Source organism: Lutra lutra, chromosome 4 (genome assembly GCF_902655055.1).
Source record: "Lutra lutra chromosome 4, mLutLut1.2, whole genome shotgun sequence".
Taxonomy (NCBI): Eukaryota; Metazoa; Chordata; class Mammalia; order Carnivora; family Mustelidae; genus Lutra; species Lutra lutra.
This window is the reverse complement of record NC_062281.1, coordinates 55107429-55123125: the sequence shown is the minus strand read 5'-3', so window position 1 is coordinate 55123125 and position 15697 is coordinate 55107429. Positions and strand designations below refer to the sequence as shown.

General features: G+C 39.7%; 1 protein-coding gene across 4 annotated transcripts in view; it reads right to left on the bottom strand.

The window, feature by feature from the left end:
* Nucleotides 1-2275: 2275 nt before the first annotated feature.
* Nucleotides 2276-15697, bottom strand: part of TPD52 (tumor protein D52) — a 108181-nt gene continuing 94759 nt past the window's right edge. For 3 of the 4 annotated variants that reach the window (XM_047724442.1, XM_047724439.1, XM_047724440.1), the window contains 3 exons: nt 10817-10858; nt 8820-8868; nt 2276-5017 (listed from right to left, as the gene is read on the bottom strand). In XM_047724442.1, the coding sequence (XP_047580398.1) occupies nt 4898-5017; nt 8820-8868; nt 10817-10858 (211 nt within the window). In that variant the 3' untranslated portion in view covers nt 2276-4897. The remainder of the gene's footprint in view (nt 5018-8819; nt 8869-10816; nt 10859-15697) is intronic. The other variant, XM_047724441.1, reaches the window with a different exon arrangement.

Below are 15697 nucleotides of genomic sequence, written 5' to 3'. Positions count from 1 at the left end.
TCTAGAACTGGAACCCCAAACACATTGTCGGACTCCCCGGGTTTCCTTTGCACCATTTAGCATTAATATTGCTGTATAGTTTACTTAACAGTGTTTCGCTTTGCTTTCCCAAATTTGTAAACTCTTGGCTGTTGGATCCCTGACACCAGGCACACAATGGGGTTCAATGAACGTGTGTGAAATCCTGGATCCAAGTTTGTCTTTTACCGCCTCTTCTGAGATCCACTGAGTTTCAAAAATTAATCTTTCTGAGACGTTTTTGTCACCTGTAGGTAACTACAATTCCTTCTAAGTAATTACATTTCGGAATGTGCCTAAACAGATACCACCAGACTCCCACCCTCATTCATGATTTTCTCCCTTTTCCTCATCAATGTTAATTCCCAGAATTTGCCCACCCTTTTCAAAACCAAGTGTTGAGGGCGCCTGGGTGGCTCAGTGGGTTGGGCCGCTGCCTTCGGCTCAGGTCATGATCTCAGGGTCCTGGGATCGAGTCCCGCATCGGGCTCTCTGCTCAGCGGGGAGCCTGCTTCCCTTCCTCTCTCTCTGCCTGCCTCTCTGCCTACTTGTGATCTCTGTCTGTCAAATAAATAAATAAAAAATCTTTAAAAACAAAAACAACAAAAAAAAACCAAGTGTTGATAAACTAAGCTGTCCATCTACTATCAATTTTATATTAACCCACAGTTATTTTCGGGGAGGTGACAAGCCCCTTTACAGTTCATTTACAAGTACTTTGACAGAAGGAATTTGTATGTGACTACAGCCCCTTTTTAGTAATATCTGACTACCTGGGTGGCTCAGTTGGTTGGGCGACTGTCTTCGGCTCAGGTCATGACCCTGGAGTCCCCGGATTGAGTCCCACATCAGGCTCCCTTGGCTTGGCAGGGAGTTTGTTTCTCCCTCTAACCCTCCCCCTTCTCATGCTCTCCACATGAACCTTGGAACGGTGTGTAATTGTATGCACCACACAGTTTAGTACTACTAGCCAATTAGGGTAATCCTTACATAAGTTCACTAGGGTGCTTAAGAAACTCCAGGGTGGCACGCCTGGGTGGCTCAGTGGGTTAGGCCTCTGCTTTCAGCTCAGGTCATGATCTCAGGGTCCTGAGATCGAGTCCCGCATCGGGCTCTCTGCTCGGCGGGGATCCTGCTTCTTCCTCTCTCTCTCTCTCTGCCTGCCTCTCTGCCTACTTGTGATATCTCTCTGTCAAATAAATAAAGTCTTTAAAAAAAAAAAAAAAAAACTCCAGGGTGTTCTCCTTCTTGGCGCTTCAGCCATTTATTTTCTTTGACCATTAATGAAGTCTTCTTACCTGAGACATTTTTGCGTTGTTATCTGTGGCTATTGCTACTTATACTTCCCTTCAGGAAAAAGTGGTAAATTGTAAAGAGCATTGGCCGGTGACCTCATGAACCCCTTAGTTCTAGTTCTGACTGTAATCCTGACCTCTGGCACATCAATGTAAGGTTGATTTTGCTTCCTCACTTATAAAGCCAAGCCATTAGCTTAAGAGAATTGATCCTAGAAACCAAGAAGAACAAAGCATGATGAAATGGAGTGTTAAAGCAAAAAACCATACCCACTTACAAATATTCCAACAAAATTGGTGTTGGGTTTTTACTGTATGCTAGGAAAACCACCAAATTAAAAGAATCACACTACCAAACCACCTCACTCCGTAATCAAAATTGTGTATAAGAGTTGACAAGAAATTTAGTCACCAAGTAGCATTTATGTAAGTACGAAATCCTGGCTGGTGATAGGTACTTGCAGCCCTTGCCCTCTGAAGGCTTATAAACTAAGAGTTGTTTCCACTCATTGTGATTTTGGTTCATTTTGATTTCAGAGTCTGAATAATATGGACATTAATTGTATAAGGTTTGCAGGTTTACTGAAAAGTGATAACTGCTTTATATTAAGTCTAACCCAACAGTCTCTATAATTAATCCAATTACAATAGGTCGGTCCCAAATTAATCACCAAATGTTTCTTTGGTATGGGCAAGATAATCTGATTTTTCATCTGGGTCTTAAAAGCTATAAAGAAACACATATGATGTTGACATGGGACCTTATGCAGCATCCCCTCTACATACATAAACCAAATAGTCACTTATAATAAACATGTAGCTTGTTCAGCTTTGATACACTAATTCCATATAGCTACTTACGGTTTTTTCCCCATATCTAAATTACCAAGTGTCTGGAGAGAAGTTGTAATAATGGATTCACCTCTTTCCCTGACACGTAATACATACAAAAAGAACCCATACCCAAATTACAGAACTTTTATTGTTTTCAAATACTATACAAAAAAAAAAATACAGTGTGCATTTCATGACAAACAAATCCAGAAACAGTGATTCCAAATTTTTTCCTTCTCTATTTCAGTAGTTTGAGTTACTAAAAGAATAATTCAGTGAATTCTCTCTTCCATTGATTACTTTGGCCTCATAAGCATGAGAACTCTTGCTTTATTTTCCACAAACTCCATAAATTGAAGACAATCCTTTGTAAAAAGGGGTTAATTTCAGGGATTTCCTTCTTTCACACTTCTTGTTCACTTAAACATCTGAGATTTCACTCTCAAGTTACTGTTTTCTTTCAGTGTCAAACACAAAATTCAATAGCGTGACCAGGACCTCTCTGGTATTTTTAATAATTACTGTGTTCCAAATTTCTTAAATATCTGTGAATTCGTAATATTGAATCTTCCACAATGACTATTCTGAATAATATTTCTACCTCCATATGTTTGTCTAAATTCAACCTCTCACTACTTTTTACTACTACTTTTAAGATGCAGAGTACTTTGCAAAAGATTAAATCATTTGAAATTAAGTAAAGGTAGATGTCTGGAAAAGCCATTCTCCCAATTTCTTTCATGACCATCACCAAGTACCCACATACTACCATCCCATTTTCCATTCCTTAGTCTATCATTTCTCATTATAAAGCAGAGATCTAAATATATTCCACTCAGCTAAAGTTGAAAGATAGTAACAGGGCAGGACACCCAAAAAACAATGTGATGAAAAGAGGATGTTGTGATTTAAAAAAAAAAAAAAGAAAAGAAAAATGAAAGACTGGTTGGAAAAAAAAAATAATTTAACAGTTATGATGAGTAACCACAGTATTTCTATAAAAAGACAAATTTTTACAGGTCCAGTCCTCCAGGACAGCACTTCAACAACTGGGCAACTGCCTTAAAGCCTCTTCAAGGAAATAATATATATGTTAGTCTGACACCATTATGCATAAAGCAGATAGTTAAAAAAAAAAAGTTATGTTTGTTGTTTTTTTTTTTTTTTTTGCATAGACACCAGTTGATTATTTAATACAAGCTGTTTCCAGATCACTGGTCTCACAATAAATATTGAGACCTATAAGACTCATATACAGAATTTATTAGGCTTTTCACATTTAATAGAGCATATTTTCAGTTGCATCTAAAATGCTACAACAAAAACTCTAGCAATCAAGAATGGCAGCGTGTTACTCATAACAACCAACACTTGTGGCTTTTCAAATTTGGTTTTCATAAGATAATTTATCCTGAAGTAAATATAGTCATGCTTAAAAAAAAAAAATGCCTCAGGTCACTCCAAGCTTGGCAATTAACATTTGGCATAAACAATACTAAAACAATTACAGCTTGATAAATAACAAATACAACATTATAGGCCATAACCATACACAGAATAATGAAAGGTCATGGTGACAAATAAGTAAATAATTAGAAGAGAGTACCTTGGCCTCCATGCAGATACTTCTAGAGGCTTTGGTTCATTCAGCCCTGCCATTTTTTTCAAAGTAGAGAGGCAATGTCTACAGTATCACTTATGCATTAAATCCTCAGGAGTTACCACCAACCCCTTAGTATAAAATCTTTTCAAGTTATATTAGTCATACAACTTTGTGTGCTCATTTTTAAATGGTGCTAAATGAATTAAATGAAGACAGCAACGTTCCCCCTAACGTGATTGATTTTAGCATTTTTACAGCTACAGAGATCTAAACAATGTTCAGGCTTTTGAATGGAACAGGTGATGAGTGTTCCTATTCCAACCTACTGGTAATTAGGAGACACCTGAATCAAAATGTTATTTTGCAACCTACTCTGAAACTAGAAATTTAGTCTCACGACAAGTAAGTCGAGAAAAGTGGCATAATAACAAATACACTGAACGGGTTATTATCACAAACGGTGACAAGAATGTGAGGGTTCCACTCTCAAGTCACCTAGGACTCTGAACCGTCACTTACCAAACTGTAACAAACTGGAAGTCAAGCTAATTTATTTATACTTAGTCTGCTGTCTTCAGACACACAAGATACAAGATTACCTTCTACCAGAACAATGTTTATTCAAGAAACATTTTCTGTAGCTGGTCGTTCTTCCCTCGGAGCTAAAGAAAATTATGCCAAAACTTGTAATAACCAGGATTCAGGAAATTTTAAAGAACATTTTAGTTAGCAATCAAATACCCAGAGGTTCAAGAAGGAGACAAGAAAATCGTATTGAAGACAAAGATCAAAGTGGCATCTCAGATCCACAGCAATTTTGTAAAGGAGGAAAGCAAGTATGATAACCTGAAGCTTCTTAGATCATTCTAATGAGGATCCCCAGGGATTACATGTGTTGTTGTTGTTGTTGTTTTATAATAGTGTTTCCTAAATCAGGGCCCTTAAATGCACATTAGAGGGTATTTCCCAGGAATCAGAGGTGAAGATAGTTTTATTCTGTTCAACCCACAAACTATTTGGTCAAATGAGTATATAAAGCTAAGTGAAAGCACATCTGGTGGAAATTCACGGCGACGACTGTTGACAAGACGTGCTTGGATCTTGCTTGCAGCATCTGGCAGTGGGTAGCCGAACAAAGGTGAGGGCCTCACGGGTTCGCCTGCGTCTGTTCTGGAAGAGGCTCTGGGGCGCCGGCACTGGCATTTGCCGTTGAATTCAAGACTTCTCCAAAATCCCCGCCAGCTGGCTTGGTTCCCCCTACTTTAGACTTAAAAAAAAAAAAAGTTCAAAAAGGACAAGACATCATGAAACATAAACTCAGCTGACTCTGCCAAAAAGTAACTCAAATTTTACTTTGAGGATCAAATCCATCCGGAACCTGCTAGCCCAGCGACGGTCATATAGGCGCGGAATTCAGTACTGCTGCAGTGTTCCACGCAGTTAAACAGAAAACCGTGCGGGGTCCTCTGTGGGAATACTCAGATTGGTAGATGCTACCGCTCCTCTTTTTTCCCATCTGCTCATCATTCCTCCCAGGAAAAGCTGCCCAAAAAACTTCTGAAGACCTACTACTCTCAAATATCTATTGGAAGTCTCTCAATATTTGGAAAACACTTTAGCTCCATCAGACTGTTCATTCAGCTACACTCATTCAAGAAATACTGAATCTGACAAGCAAAGAAATCGATCTGGTTTTCCCAGTTACAGCATAAAACCTCCTAATGCGCTGCTACTTACAGTGTGGTGCAAGGATCCCCAGACTGACTCAGTGTCCCCTGGGAGCCTGTTAGACATGTAGGCTCAGCCCAGCCTCCCCACCTCCATCTAGAGATCTCCAGGGGCTTCCTAGATAAATTACAGTGTGTGAAGCACTACTCCAATTTATCTGGCCTGAAATTTTGTCAGTGAACATCTGTCTGCATGAATAGGTCTGCCTTACGTTTGTATCATACTTTATGCTTTTCAAAACCCTTAGTATGTCATTTCATCCTTAACAACACTGACCTATCTATGCTCTCTGTTACATCTCCTTACTGACCGACGGGACAGCTGACTAACATTGGGAAACCAGTCAGTAACCCACAAAGCAACTCACGGTAGGTTTAACTTGACCCTGCTCTTAGTTGAATCATAACTGACTAGCCACATTATCAGTTGGAATCTAGCTGAAATTTTCTCTCACTCTCTTTGGTTTCCCATCCACGATCCTCAAACTGTTTGGAAAATCTGCACGACTTTTGTCCACTGCATTATTTACTAATTTATTAAAACACATTTCTTTATTATAGGAAAAGTTTAAAACCCTTGCAATTTAACACGTCTAATGCAGGACTCTTTCCACTACTGGTCCCTTCTCTATTCCTCCTTAAGACTTTAATCGGCTGTAGCAGCTACCTAGTTGGCCCAGTCGGATACCAGGGAGAGAATCCTTGATCCTTCCCATCTTGTGCCACATCCAATCCAACGCCGGCTTTCAGGCTGTCATTTCTAAATTCTAAACATCTCTGAAACCTGTCCCATGGGCACTACCTTAACTTGCCCCCCCCACCATCTTGGCCTGGATTACAACTCCTTTGTCCTAACTAGTCTTCCTGACGCCAGTCTTCGTTCCCTCAGCTCTGCAGGGCACCAGTGATCTTTCCAAAATGCACAGCATACACTACCCACACTGTTTGAAATCCTTTAAGGGCTTCCCATTGCCCCAAGTCCAAATTCTTTAGTGTGGCCTACCCATCGCCCTAGCTTCATCTCCTGCTCACTACCCTACAAGCACAGCAAAGTTCCTGGTATTCCTGAAAAGGGCTCCAAAGCTGCAAACATTCCCCTCAACCTCAAAGCCTCCATTTATATTATTGTGTCCTGTGGGAAGCCTTCCCCTATCTTCCCTCCTAGGCCAGGTCAGACATTCCTGCTACTAGTCCCACTGCATCCCCGAGTCTCCCTGTCATGGCACCTGACCTCACTTTATTCTCATTAACCATTAAATTGTCTACCCATCTTACAAAAAGGGTCTCTGTCTCTTGCTCACTGTGGTATCTCTGAGGCTTACCCCTGTCACATGGCAAATGCCCAATAATCCCAGACCCATGAATCAATCCAAAATCTAAACCTAAGTAAATGGAGACCTGATGTTTAATTGAATATAAATGTAATCTAGCTAAATTACATCCCAAGCATACAAACATATTTTACAGTCTTATGTTTCATAAACTTCACTTTTTAAAAAAATTACAAGTTTTTTATCTGAATGGTGCCTAGTCATGTCTCAAAAGCCAAGTTTCACCACAATTTATAGAAGCCAAATATACTCAGAGGGAGAGTATGTAGTAAATGACCTGGACTTTTCTCCTCACCTTCAATGGCAAAAGAATACAGTTGTCTGGTTTTCCAACCAGTCATTTCAAAAACTAATGCTTAAGGCAGATTTCAAGGCGAAGCTTATCACGATAAACCTCAAATAGTGACAAATGAATTATAGTAAGCCTTGACTTCTACAATGTACAGTCTATTTTCAAATACATGACTAGGCATTAAAAAGAATAAAGCAGGTCTCATACTGACCTAGAAGAACAACTAGGATAAATATTTTGCTCATCAAATATGTATTAAGCAGCTTCAATGTGCCAAGGACTATTCTAGGCCTTTGAGAAGCATCAGTGACTAAAAGGAACAGGTGTCTGTGTCTATGGGATCATAGAGCACGTATGCTAGTGGGGGCTGAATAAACAATGTTATAGGACTGTCTGTGCAGTGTGATTCCTTTCTGAAAAATGTTTATGCATTTATGTAGAAAGAGAAAAGGTGTGCATTTGTGTCTGTGCAAGGAAAAAAGGTCCAGGTCTTGGAAGAGTGTTTGGTTTTCTTTCCATAAGCATCCCCTGCTTCTGCAATTTAAGAAAGAAGCATTTAGGGGCACCTGGGTGGCTCAGTCCTTAAGTGTCTGTTTTCAGTTCAAGTCATGATCCCAGAGTCCTAGGATCAAGCCCTGCATTGGGCTCCCTGCTCCACAGGAAGCCTGTTCTCCCTCTCCCACTCCCCATTTGTGTTCCCTCTCTCACTGTGTCTCTGTCAAAAAAAATAAATTTAAAAAAAAAAAAGGAAAAAGGAAGGAAAAAAAGTTGCATTTAGAAATAAGTGACTCCAGTTACAATTCTGAAAGACTGAATCTGAATATTTGTTTTTAAGCAGATTTATATAAAGGGTTTAAGATAATGCCTTTAATCCTTAAAAACATCTACAGTACTTAACAGATTTAGTTTAAGAAAAGTTAATACTGGCTTTGCACAAATTCTGTAGAGAAGGTTGGGCAGTAGATGGGACCTAAGACAACCTTTCTGGCCACTGGTGATCCTAAGAGCTGGTGATTTTATAATTTTGAATATAATCTTGAAAATAATACAATTTACAAATTAAGAAAGCTAGTCGTGGAAAAATGCCCACCTTCCCTGAAATCAAAGCCATCAAAAAATAAAACCATGCATCATCAATAATGATCACCATGGCATCCCCATCATTATCTTAAATGTCTAATAACTGAGGACTGAACAAACATATCTGTCAGAGGGTACATGTAAGCAATCATTAAACCTAATTCTGAGGAAGAATATTTAATGACATAGGAAAATGTTGTGGTATTTGGTTAATTCCTTCTTAAAGCACAAAGGCATAGTTCTACATACATATCGCTGACTGTAGGTGATAGGACCAACTTTTTTGTGTGTTACTTTTTGTGCTTTTGTAATGTACTTATTAATTTTCTACGATAAAATTTATATTAAATTTTATCTGGTTATAAAAGTATTTGAGTCACACAAAGTTCTCGAGTACTACTGCTTTTTAAATCCTACATTTCCTTTCAGCATTTAGCTTCTGCCATGCTACACCATACACTCAAAAAATGGATTAAAAGAAAATATATCACCCATAATAATGTAAATAAAGTTATTAAAGCTCTTTAAATACTTTTAGAAAGAAAGAGTAATGAGAATAATTCACCCACAGCAAAAAAAAAAAAAAAAAAAAAAAAAATTAAGGTACCAAGTAAGACATCACTATTCATCTCTACTTGCCTTTAAGTTTTCAACCTTTTCTTCAAATGATTTGAAAGTTGGGGAGTTTCTATGGAGAGAAAGAAAAACAAAGAGTTCTATTACAAACACTGAACAAAACTCACTAGCTTGGCGTCATTAGTTGACTGTATTCCTCTTCACCATTATTCTCGGTCAACGAAGAGACCGATATTTAACTGTACATGTGTGTGCAGGCACACACACAAATCTGCATCATTAGATAGGACATTACTAGGTAAGATGATCTGTTTCGGGTCTAAGATTTCGACAACAATGCCTTCAGTTCCACAAACGGCCTGTCTCAGACATACAGGACAACAGATGGAGTCCAGTACATGTGTGAGGAGAGGGAACAAAGGCATGTAGAACATCGATTCTGTCATTTCACCCATCTAGTCATGCCACTTTATCTTTGGTGACCGTACTATACTCTAAAACTCGAGTTTAAATTCCCATGTTGCCTGGCCAGAGCCCTACAGTAACCCACATCCCCAAGCAGGACAAGCAGACCACATTAAGTTTCCATGAACAGGGATCCTGGTTTCCAGGGAGCAGCATTAGAACCAAAAAAGGGAGACCGAAAGGAAGAGATGTGGTTTAGTCGACATCTCAAAGCTTCCCCGGGGGACAGAGCACTCGGAGCCCAGGCCTTCACAGGCCTTCCCACTCATCTGTATTAATTACGGAGGATCACAGCATCTATGTTGCTCACATCTGGGTTTCCAAACTGCCAGACTTCACCTGACCTCGAATATCCTTCATGTTACCCTAGATGGAAAAGGTGAAGAAGGGAACACGGGGTCTCCTCCCTCCCACAGTGGGGATGGGCAGCCAGTGGCAAGGGGTGGGCCCCCAGATGCATCAGTGACTCTTGGGAAGCTTTGGCAATGCAAGTCCTCAGGCCCCACCTCAGGCTTACAGAAATCAGAAACCAGAGGAGGGGCCCAGCAAACAGGGGGGTTTAACAAGCTCTCCAGGTAGTTCTGAAGTTTGCTACAAGTTTAGCCAAGCATGTATGGTTAAAAGTCCCCTTCAACGGACGAATGGATAAGGAAGATGTGGTCCATATACACTATGGAGTATTATGCCTCCATCAGAAAGGATGAATACCCAACTTTTGTAGCAACATGGACGGGACTGGAAGAGATTATGCTGAGTGAAATAAGGCAAGCAGAGAGAGTCAATTATCATATGGTTTCACTTATTTGTGGAGCATAACAAATAGCACGGAGTTGTGACAAGGGGAGATGGAGAGGAGAAGGGAGTTGAGGGAAATTGGAAGGGGAGGTGAACCATGAGAGACTATGGACTCTGAAAAACAATCTGAGGGTTCTGAAGGGGCGGAGGTGGGAGGTTGGGAGAGCCAGGTGGTGGGTATTGGAGAGGGCACGGATTGCATAGAGCACTGGGTGTGGTGCAAAAACAATGAATACTGTTATGCTGAAAATAAATTAAAAAAAGAAAAATCATGGGGGCGGGGGGGGGGAAGGTCCCCTGCCTCCCTAGAGAGGTAAGCGTGGTAATAACATACGTCACTTGCACGTGTTTCATAATAAAAGCGGACTATACAATTAAATCACAGCTGGCTCCAAATGTCACCGTGAGATGAGGGAAGTGGAACTGGAAGGATGGAAGAGAAGAGGAGCAATTAAAGCTAATGTAGGCAGATGGGGTGGGACACGTATTATAGCTGCGAAAAAGCAGCTTCATTAGATGAGTCGTGTTCATGTTTTCAATTAAGCAGATTAAAGATATGAAACAATATTATGGGTTTTCAAAATATAAGAGAGATAATTTTTTTTAATCACAAATCTTGAATGTATCTCTCACACCCTCTTAACATCACACGTAGAGTGAATGAAAACTGACAGAGTATGACGCTCAGCTTACGTAGAGCAGAACCCTAGGTCTCTGTTTCAGAACAGTTCAAGTTCAACAGCTAAGTAAAGAATAAGTACTAAGTAAGATCAAGTACATTTTGTAAAAATATACTTTACCTCATAGCAGGCATGCTAATTGAATGTTGAATGGAGCGGATACTAAGAGGCAGCATTAAAAAGAGATAGACATGAAGTTAGTACCGTGATTAGACATGATAAAACCCTTCTTTCTAGAAGCTTATTCTTTTGGCACCATGAAGACTTAATCTACTTTTTGAGGTGGAGGGGATCAAAGTCATTCCAAAATTATTTTTATTCATGAGCCAATTTGTTAAAAATTTTTCAAAAAATTTTTTTAGTTTATTTATTTATCTATTAAAATAATCTCTATACCCAACATGGGCTTGAACTCATGACCCCAAGATCAAGAGTCACATGCTCCACGGACTGAGCCAGTCAGGTGCTCTTTATGAGCCAATTTAAACCACGTAAGTTGACAGAACTAATAATTCAACCTTACATTTTACAGCACTTTGGAAACTACAGTGCTTTCACTGTGGGTCATCTAGCACCAAGGCTCAGAAGCTAAATGATTTACCCAGGGTCATAGTAGAATCAAGAATGGAACCTGGGTCTTCCTGATTCCTAATTCAACGTTCACCGCCTCCCCTCAAAAAAACAAACAAACGAAGCACACATAGAGGCGCACGCGCGCGCACACACGCGCACACACACACACACACACACACACACACAAATGAGGCTGAAGAAGGGCTCCAGCAGCTGTTTTTCTCCCACAGATTTGTGATCAGACCAAAATAAATCACCTATTTGACAACTTCAAGTCAGATCAGAGATCACTCCTTAGTAGTAGTATCAATTTTCTAATAAGAGACACTTGTATTTCATCCCCATTAACTAAATGTTCTTAATGGTTATTCAAATACCATCTGGCCCTTTGTTTTACCAGGACCAGCTTCCTTCTCTAGGGCAATGTGGTTCACTGACCACCCAGGTTCAAGGTTATCTACTCTCAGCCATCTCCCATAGAGACCACCTCACAAAATGAAAGTACTTTAATATTATGGCTCACAAAGTCACTGTAAATTGATGATATGATTGTTGTCCTTGAAATATTCTGATCACTGGCACAGCACTTTTGGCAGGAAATCTTTCCTGCGGTTAAGCTGGACAGTCCAAGGTATTCTCAATTATATTTGAATATTGCATGTGTGATTTAGCTTTCTCAAAAAAATCTGTTTTACAAATGATAATGCGTTTCAAAAGAAGCTCCCGCAATCTAGTTTTGCACTAATATGTAGTGACATGGGAGTATGATCTTGACATAAATCAAAATATACTCGCAGTTCACAATCAAAATAATTGGTAAAATATTTGGACATTTTCATACTTAATGTTGTACATGACAGAAGCAAAGAGCCATACAGCTCACCATTCTCTCTATACTATAAGAGTGGTAGATAACTTGGATATAAGACTATTCTCTAAGAGGAATTTGCTAATTCTTTTCCTCCTTGATCCACTGCAGTGGGCTGGATCCATATTTGAAGGACAAAGAGGAATAAAAATCATCCTTCTTAGTTTACAATTCTAATTGTTTTAATTACAGTAGTTTGCGATAGCTTAGACCCTTCTAAAGTCTGTCTGCATAATCACATTTCTCCAGCCACTTTCCATCAGCCTCAGTGATGATAACTGGACCAGTGGAGCCCTAACCACAACTAACCTCCTGCTCATCTACAAATTGTTTGGACTGAACGAAAAGGGGGGGGGGGGGGAAGAGACCAATTAAGGTTCTTTTCTTATCCTGGGATTTTGTAATTAGGACACTAAGCCATTGGTCAGTTAGTGGCTAAGTACATGAGCTAATAAAGTTATGCAGGCTTAGATGTTGAGGAAGACCTTTTATGGGACCAGGAAGGGCAAAGCTGCAAGACAGCAAAGGAAGCGAGTTCCCCAAAAAAGTACTGAACAGAAGCACAGAGGGAGGTAGGGGAAAGGAAGGAGAGAGGACCATGTGGGGAAGGTTAGGGGGAGAGGGGGAGCAGGTGGGAGAGGAACAATGGTTTCCTTGGTTTCTGGAAGCGACCTTGATTTCTACCAGCTTTCCAATCAGCACGCCTAGTCTGGGTGGGTCCAGGACTTGCTTCCTTTCCTCTTCTTGGATTCTCTTTCTGTGAAGCACATTCCCCTTCTTAGGTCAGCTAATTTACACAATATTTTGTTCCTCATAAACAAGACTCTTCGCTAGAACATTCATTTTGGCAGAAATTACCAAATTCTGGCAAAAGGAGAAGAGTTACAGCTGAATGTGTGATAAACTGCTTGTTCGTGGGACTCACTCACTGAATTCACAGTATTGACAAAATGAGGAAATAGGTGGCAAAACTGCCAATTTCAGAAGCCCACAGCTAATCCTAGCCACTGTCCCTAAGTACCATGTAAAAGCTCATTCCTTCCAATGGTCATTTGGGGAGCTCTGTGCCCCTTGAACATACAAGCTAGTTAAGAGGGAATGGGGTCAAAGGCAAAGTGGAAGAAATAATCATAAAACGCATTCTAAGTGCATCAAGTTTTAATCGTAGTAAATTCAACATCTGGAGCACAAGTTACTTCAGGATTATCCTACATGTAAGAAATCAGCCCTGGGGCCATAAAAGTTGAAGAACGGAATTGTAAGTCACCCGGAATTATCAGGGGATGGAGAATGGAAACAAGAAGGCAGTGGAGAACTACACATGAGTCTAATCAAGGGGTCTCCCCCGATTAAGTAAGAAGATAGATGGTAGTGGAACATCAATGCAAGGAGACATCAGGAAGAAAAGGGTAAACTGACCAATAAGGTAAACAGGAGAAAAGAGTAATATTGGAAATACAGATAACGTTTTAAATGTTTGATTTTTACACTGTTACTACAAGAAAGGACTACCAATATCCTTCCAAGAAAACCAAGTCAGAAGCTGACAATCTGGTGCACTTACGTTATGAAGCACCTCACAGGCCCCAATAAATGATTTCTGCAGTGTGACTTAAAGAAGAATGTTAAAAATGATCACTTGGAGAAATATAAGAAACAATGTAGCATCTCTTGTAAGGCCTTCAGGGTCCTACTTGCTAGTGTCGAACTTCCATTAGCCGTTAGCCGCAAAGACAAAGGGAAGAATACACACACTTAATGTTTTTGTGGGAATACATAAGGAAAAGGAAGGAAATGATAATGATAAGGTGTTTATTTTGTGATAAATCGTGGAGTTGAATTTGGTTGTGAGCACCTTTCTTTAGGTTTTGTATTTCACAGTAAGGTTAAAAATACACTCACTGAACAGAGAATGAGATCAAAGTAACACAGATTCATATGAAATGTGGGTCTCCCCGCATCTGAAGTAGCCATGTTGATAGGGAGTACAAGGAGTACCCAGCAATTTCAAATCTACTCAGTTATTTGAACTTCTCTATAATCCACATATAGATGAAATTCCATTTTGTTGGTGGCTAGTCTGTAATTCCCAGGGTAGCTGTTCTTGCTCTCCTAGAATCCCTATGGAAAGCTACACAAAGCTTCAACTTGTCTCAACTTACCTAACATCTCCAATCTCACTGAAGTTTAACTATGGAAAACTTCAGAAGCAAAAAGCCATGTTGCTAGGAGACCAGAGCGGTCTTTAATAGATACATTGTGAGGATTAGTTAGCAACCATAGGGCAAATGTTGTTAAAATTTTTCCATTTTGAATGGCAACCCTTAAATATATAGTATCAAAAGTAGTAATATAAATCTGGGTTCCTCAAAACACTGACCAAAAAAGAAACCAGATAGCAACCAGGTTCTCACTAAATGCTTCTCAATCTTGTATTTACTCTTACTTTAGAAAAGTTATTCTTTCAAAAAACTGAATTTTTTTTTTTTACATTTTCCTTGTTTCTTACCCAGTTACTTGATCTCTTCACCCCTAATCACTATGAAGAAGGCAGCATAAAAGGAGGAATGAGGAAGGAAGGAAGGAAGGAAGGAGTAGGTAGGACACAGAGAAAGGAGGGGAAGGGTGAACGGTTAATGCTTACCATGTGCCAGTCACGCTATCTGTGTTATTATTCCGTTCTGCCCTCATGGTAATTCCTTGACTGAAAGTGATAAACCAAGGTAACCACCGGGCAGTGCCTAGAGGGACATATTCTTCAACCATCATGGCTTTGGGGAAGCAAAACAATGCGGAGAAGAAGAATGCAGGCTCCAGAACTAGGGTGCTGCTGGGGTTCAAGTCTCAGCCTTCAACCACTTAGCTATGTGACCTTGGGGAAGTCACTTAATCTCTCGGTGGCTTTGTTTCTTCCGTACAATCAAAAAAATAAATAAATAAATAACAGCACCTCCTTCAGAGGGACTATGCAGAGCCTTGCCTGGAGAATAATTAATTCACCATTATTACTACTACTACTACTGAGGACTTTAGTAGAAACACACGTTAACATTTATTTCACATTAGATTATAGTTAAAACTTTCACATTGTACCGTTATTTCAGTGGTAACTCGAGCCACACAGTCCAGACCAGGGGCTGGCACATGGCTAGCATTCAAACAAATACTTTTGAATGAAAGAATGAATGAATGAACAATCGTGGTAACTGAAGTTAGGAAATATGTGCGTGAAAGGGAGAAAAGTTCAATAAAGCTTCCCAAATTCTAATCAAGAAGTACTCTCTGAAAGAGAAGACGTCATTTCTTTTCCCATTAAGTGGTGGAAATTTTCAGCAAAACAGAATTGTCCGGAGTTACTTTAATGAGCACCCCCCCCAAAATGTAGAGGTTTTTATGAAAAAATACACACATAAAAAGGAGAAACTTCCTTTGGAAATAAGGGCAAAGTTAATGAGCACTTCCTCCTACATATATCAAAGGTACTGATAAAGAGACTACTGAATTACAACACTATACTTGAATACTAAAAACTGAGGTTTAATACTGGCACCAAGGAAAAT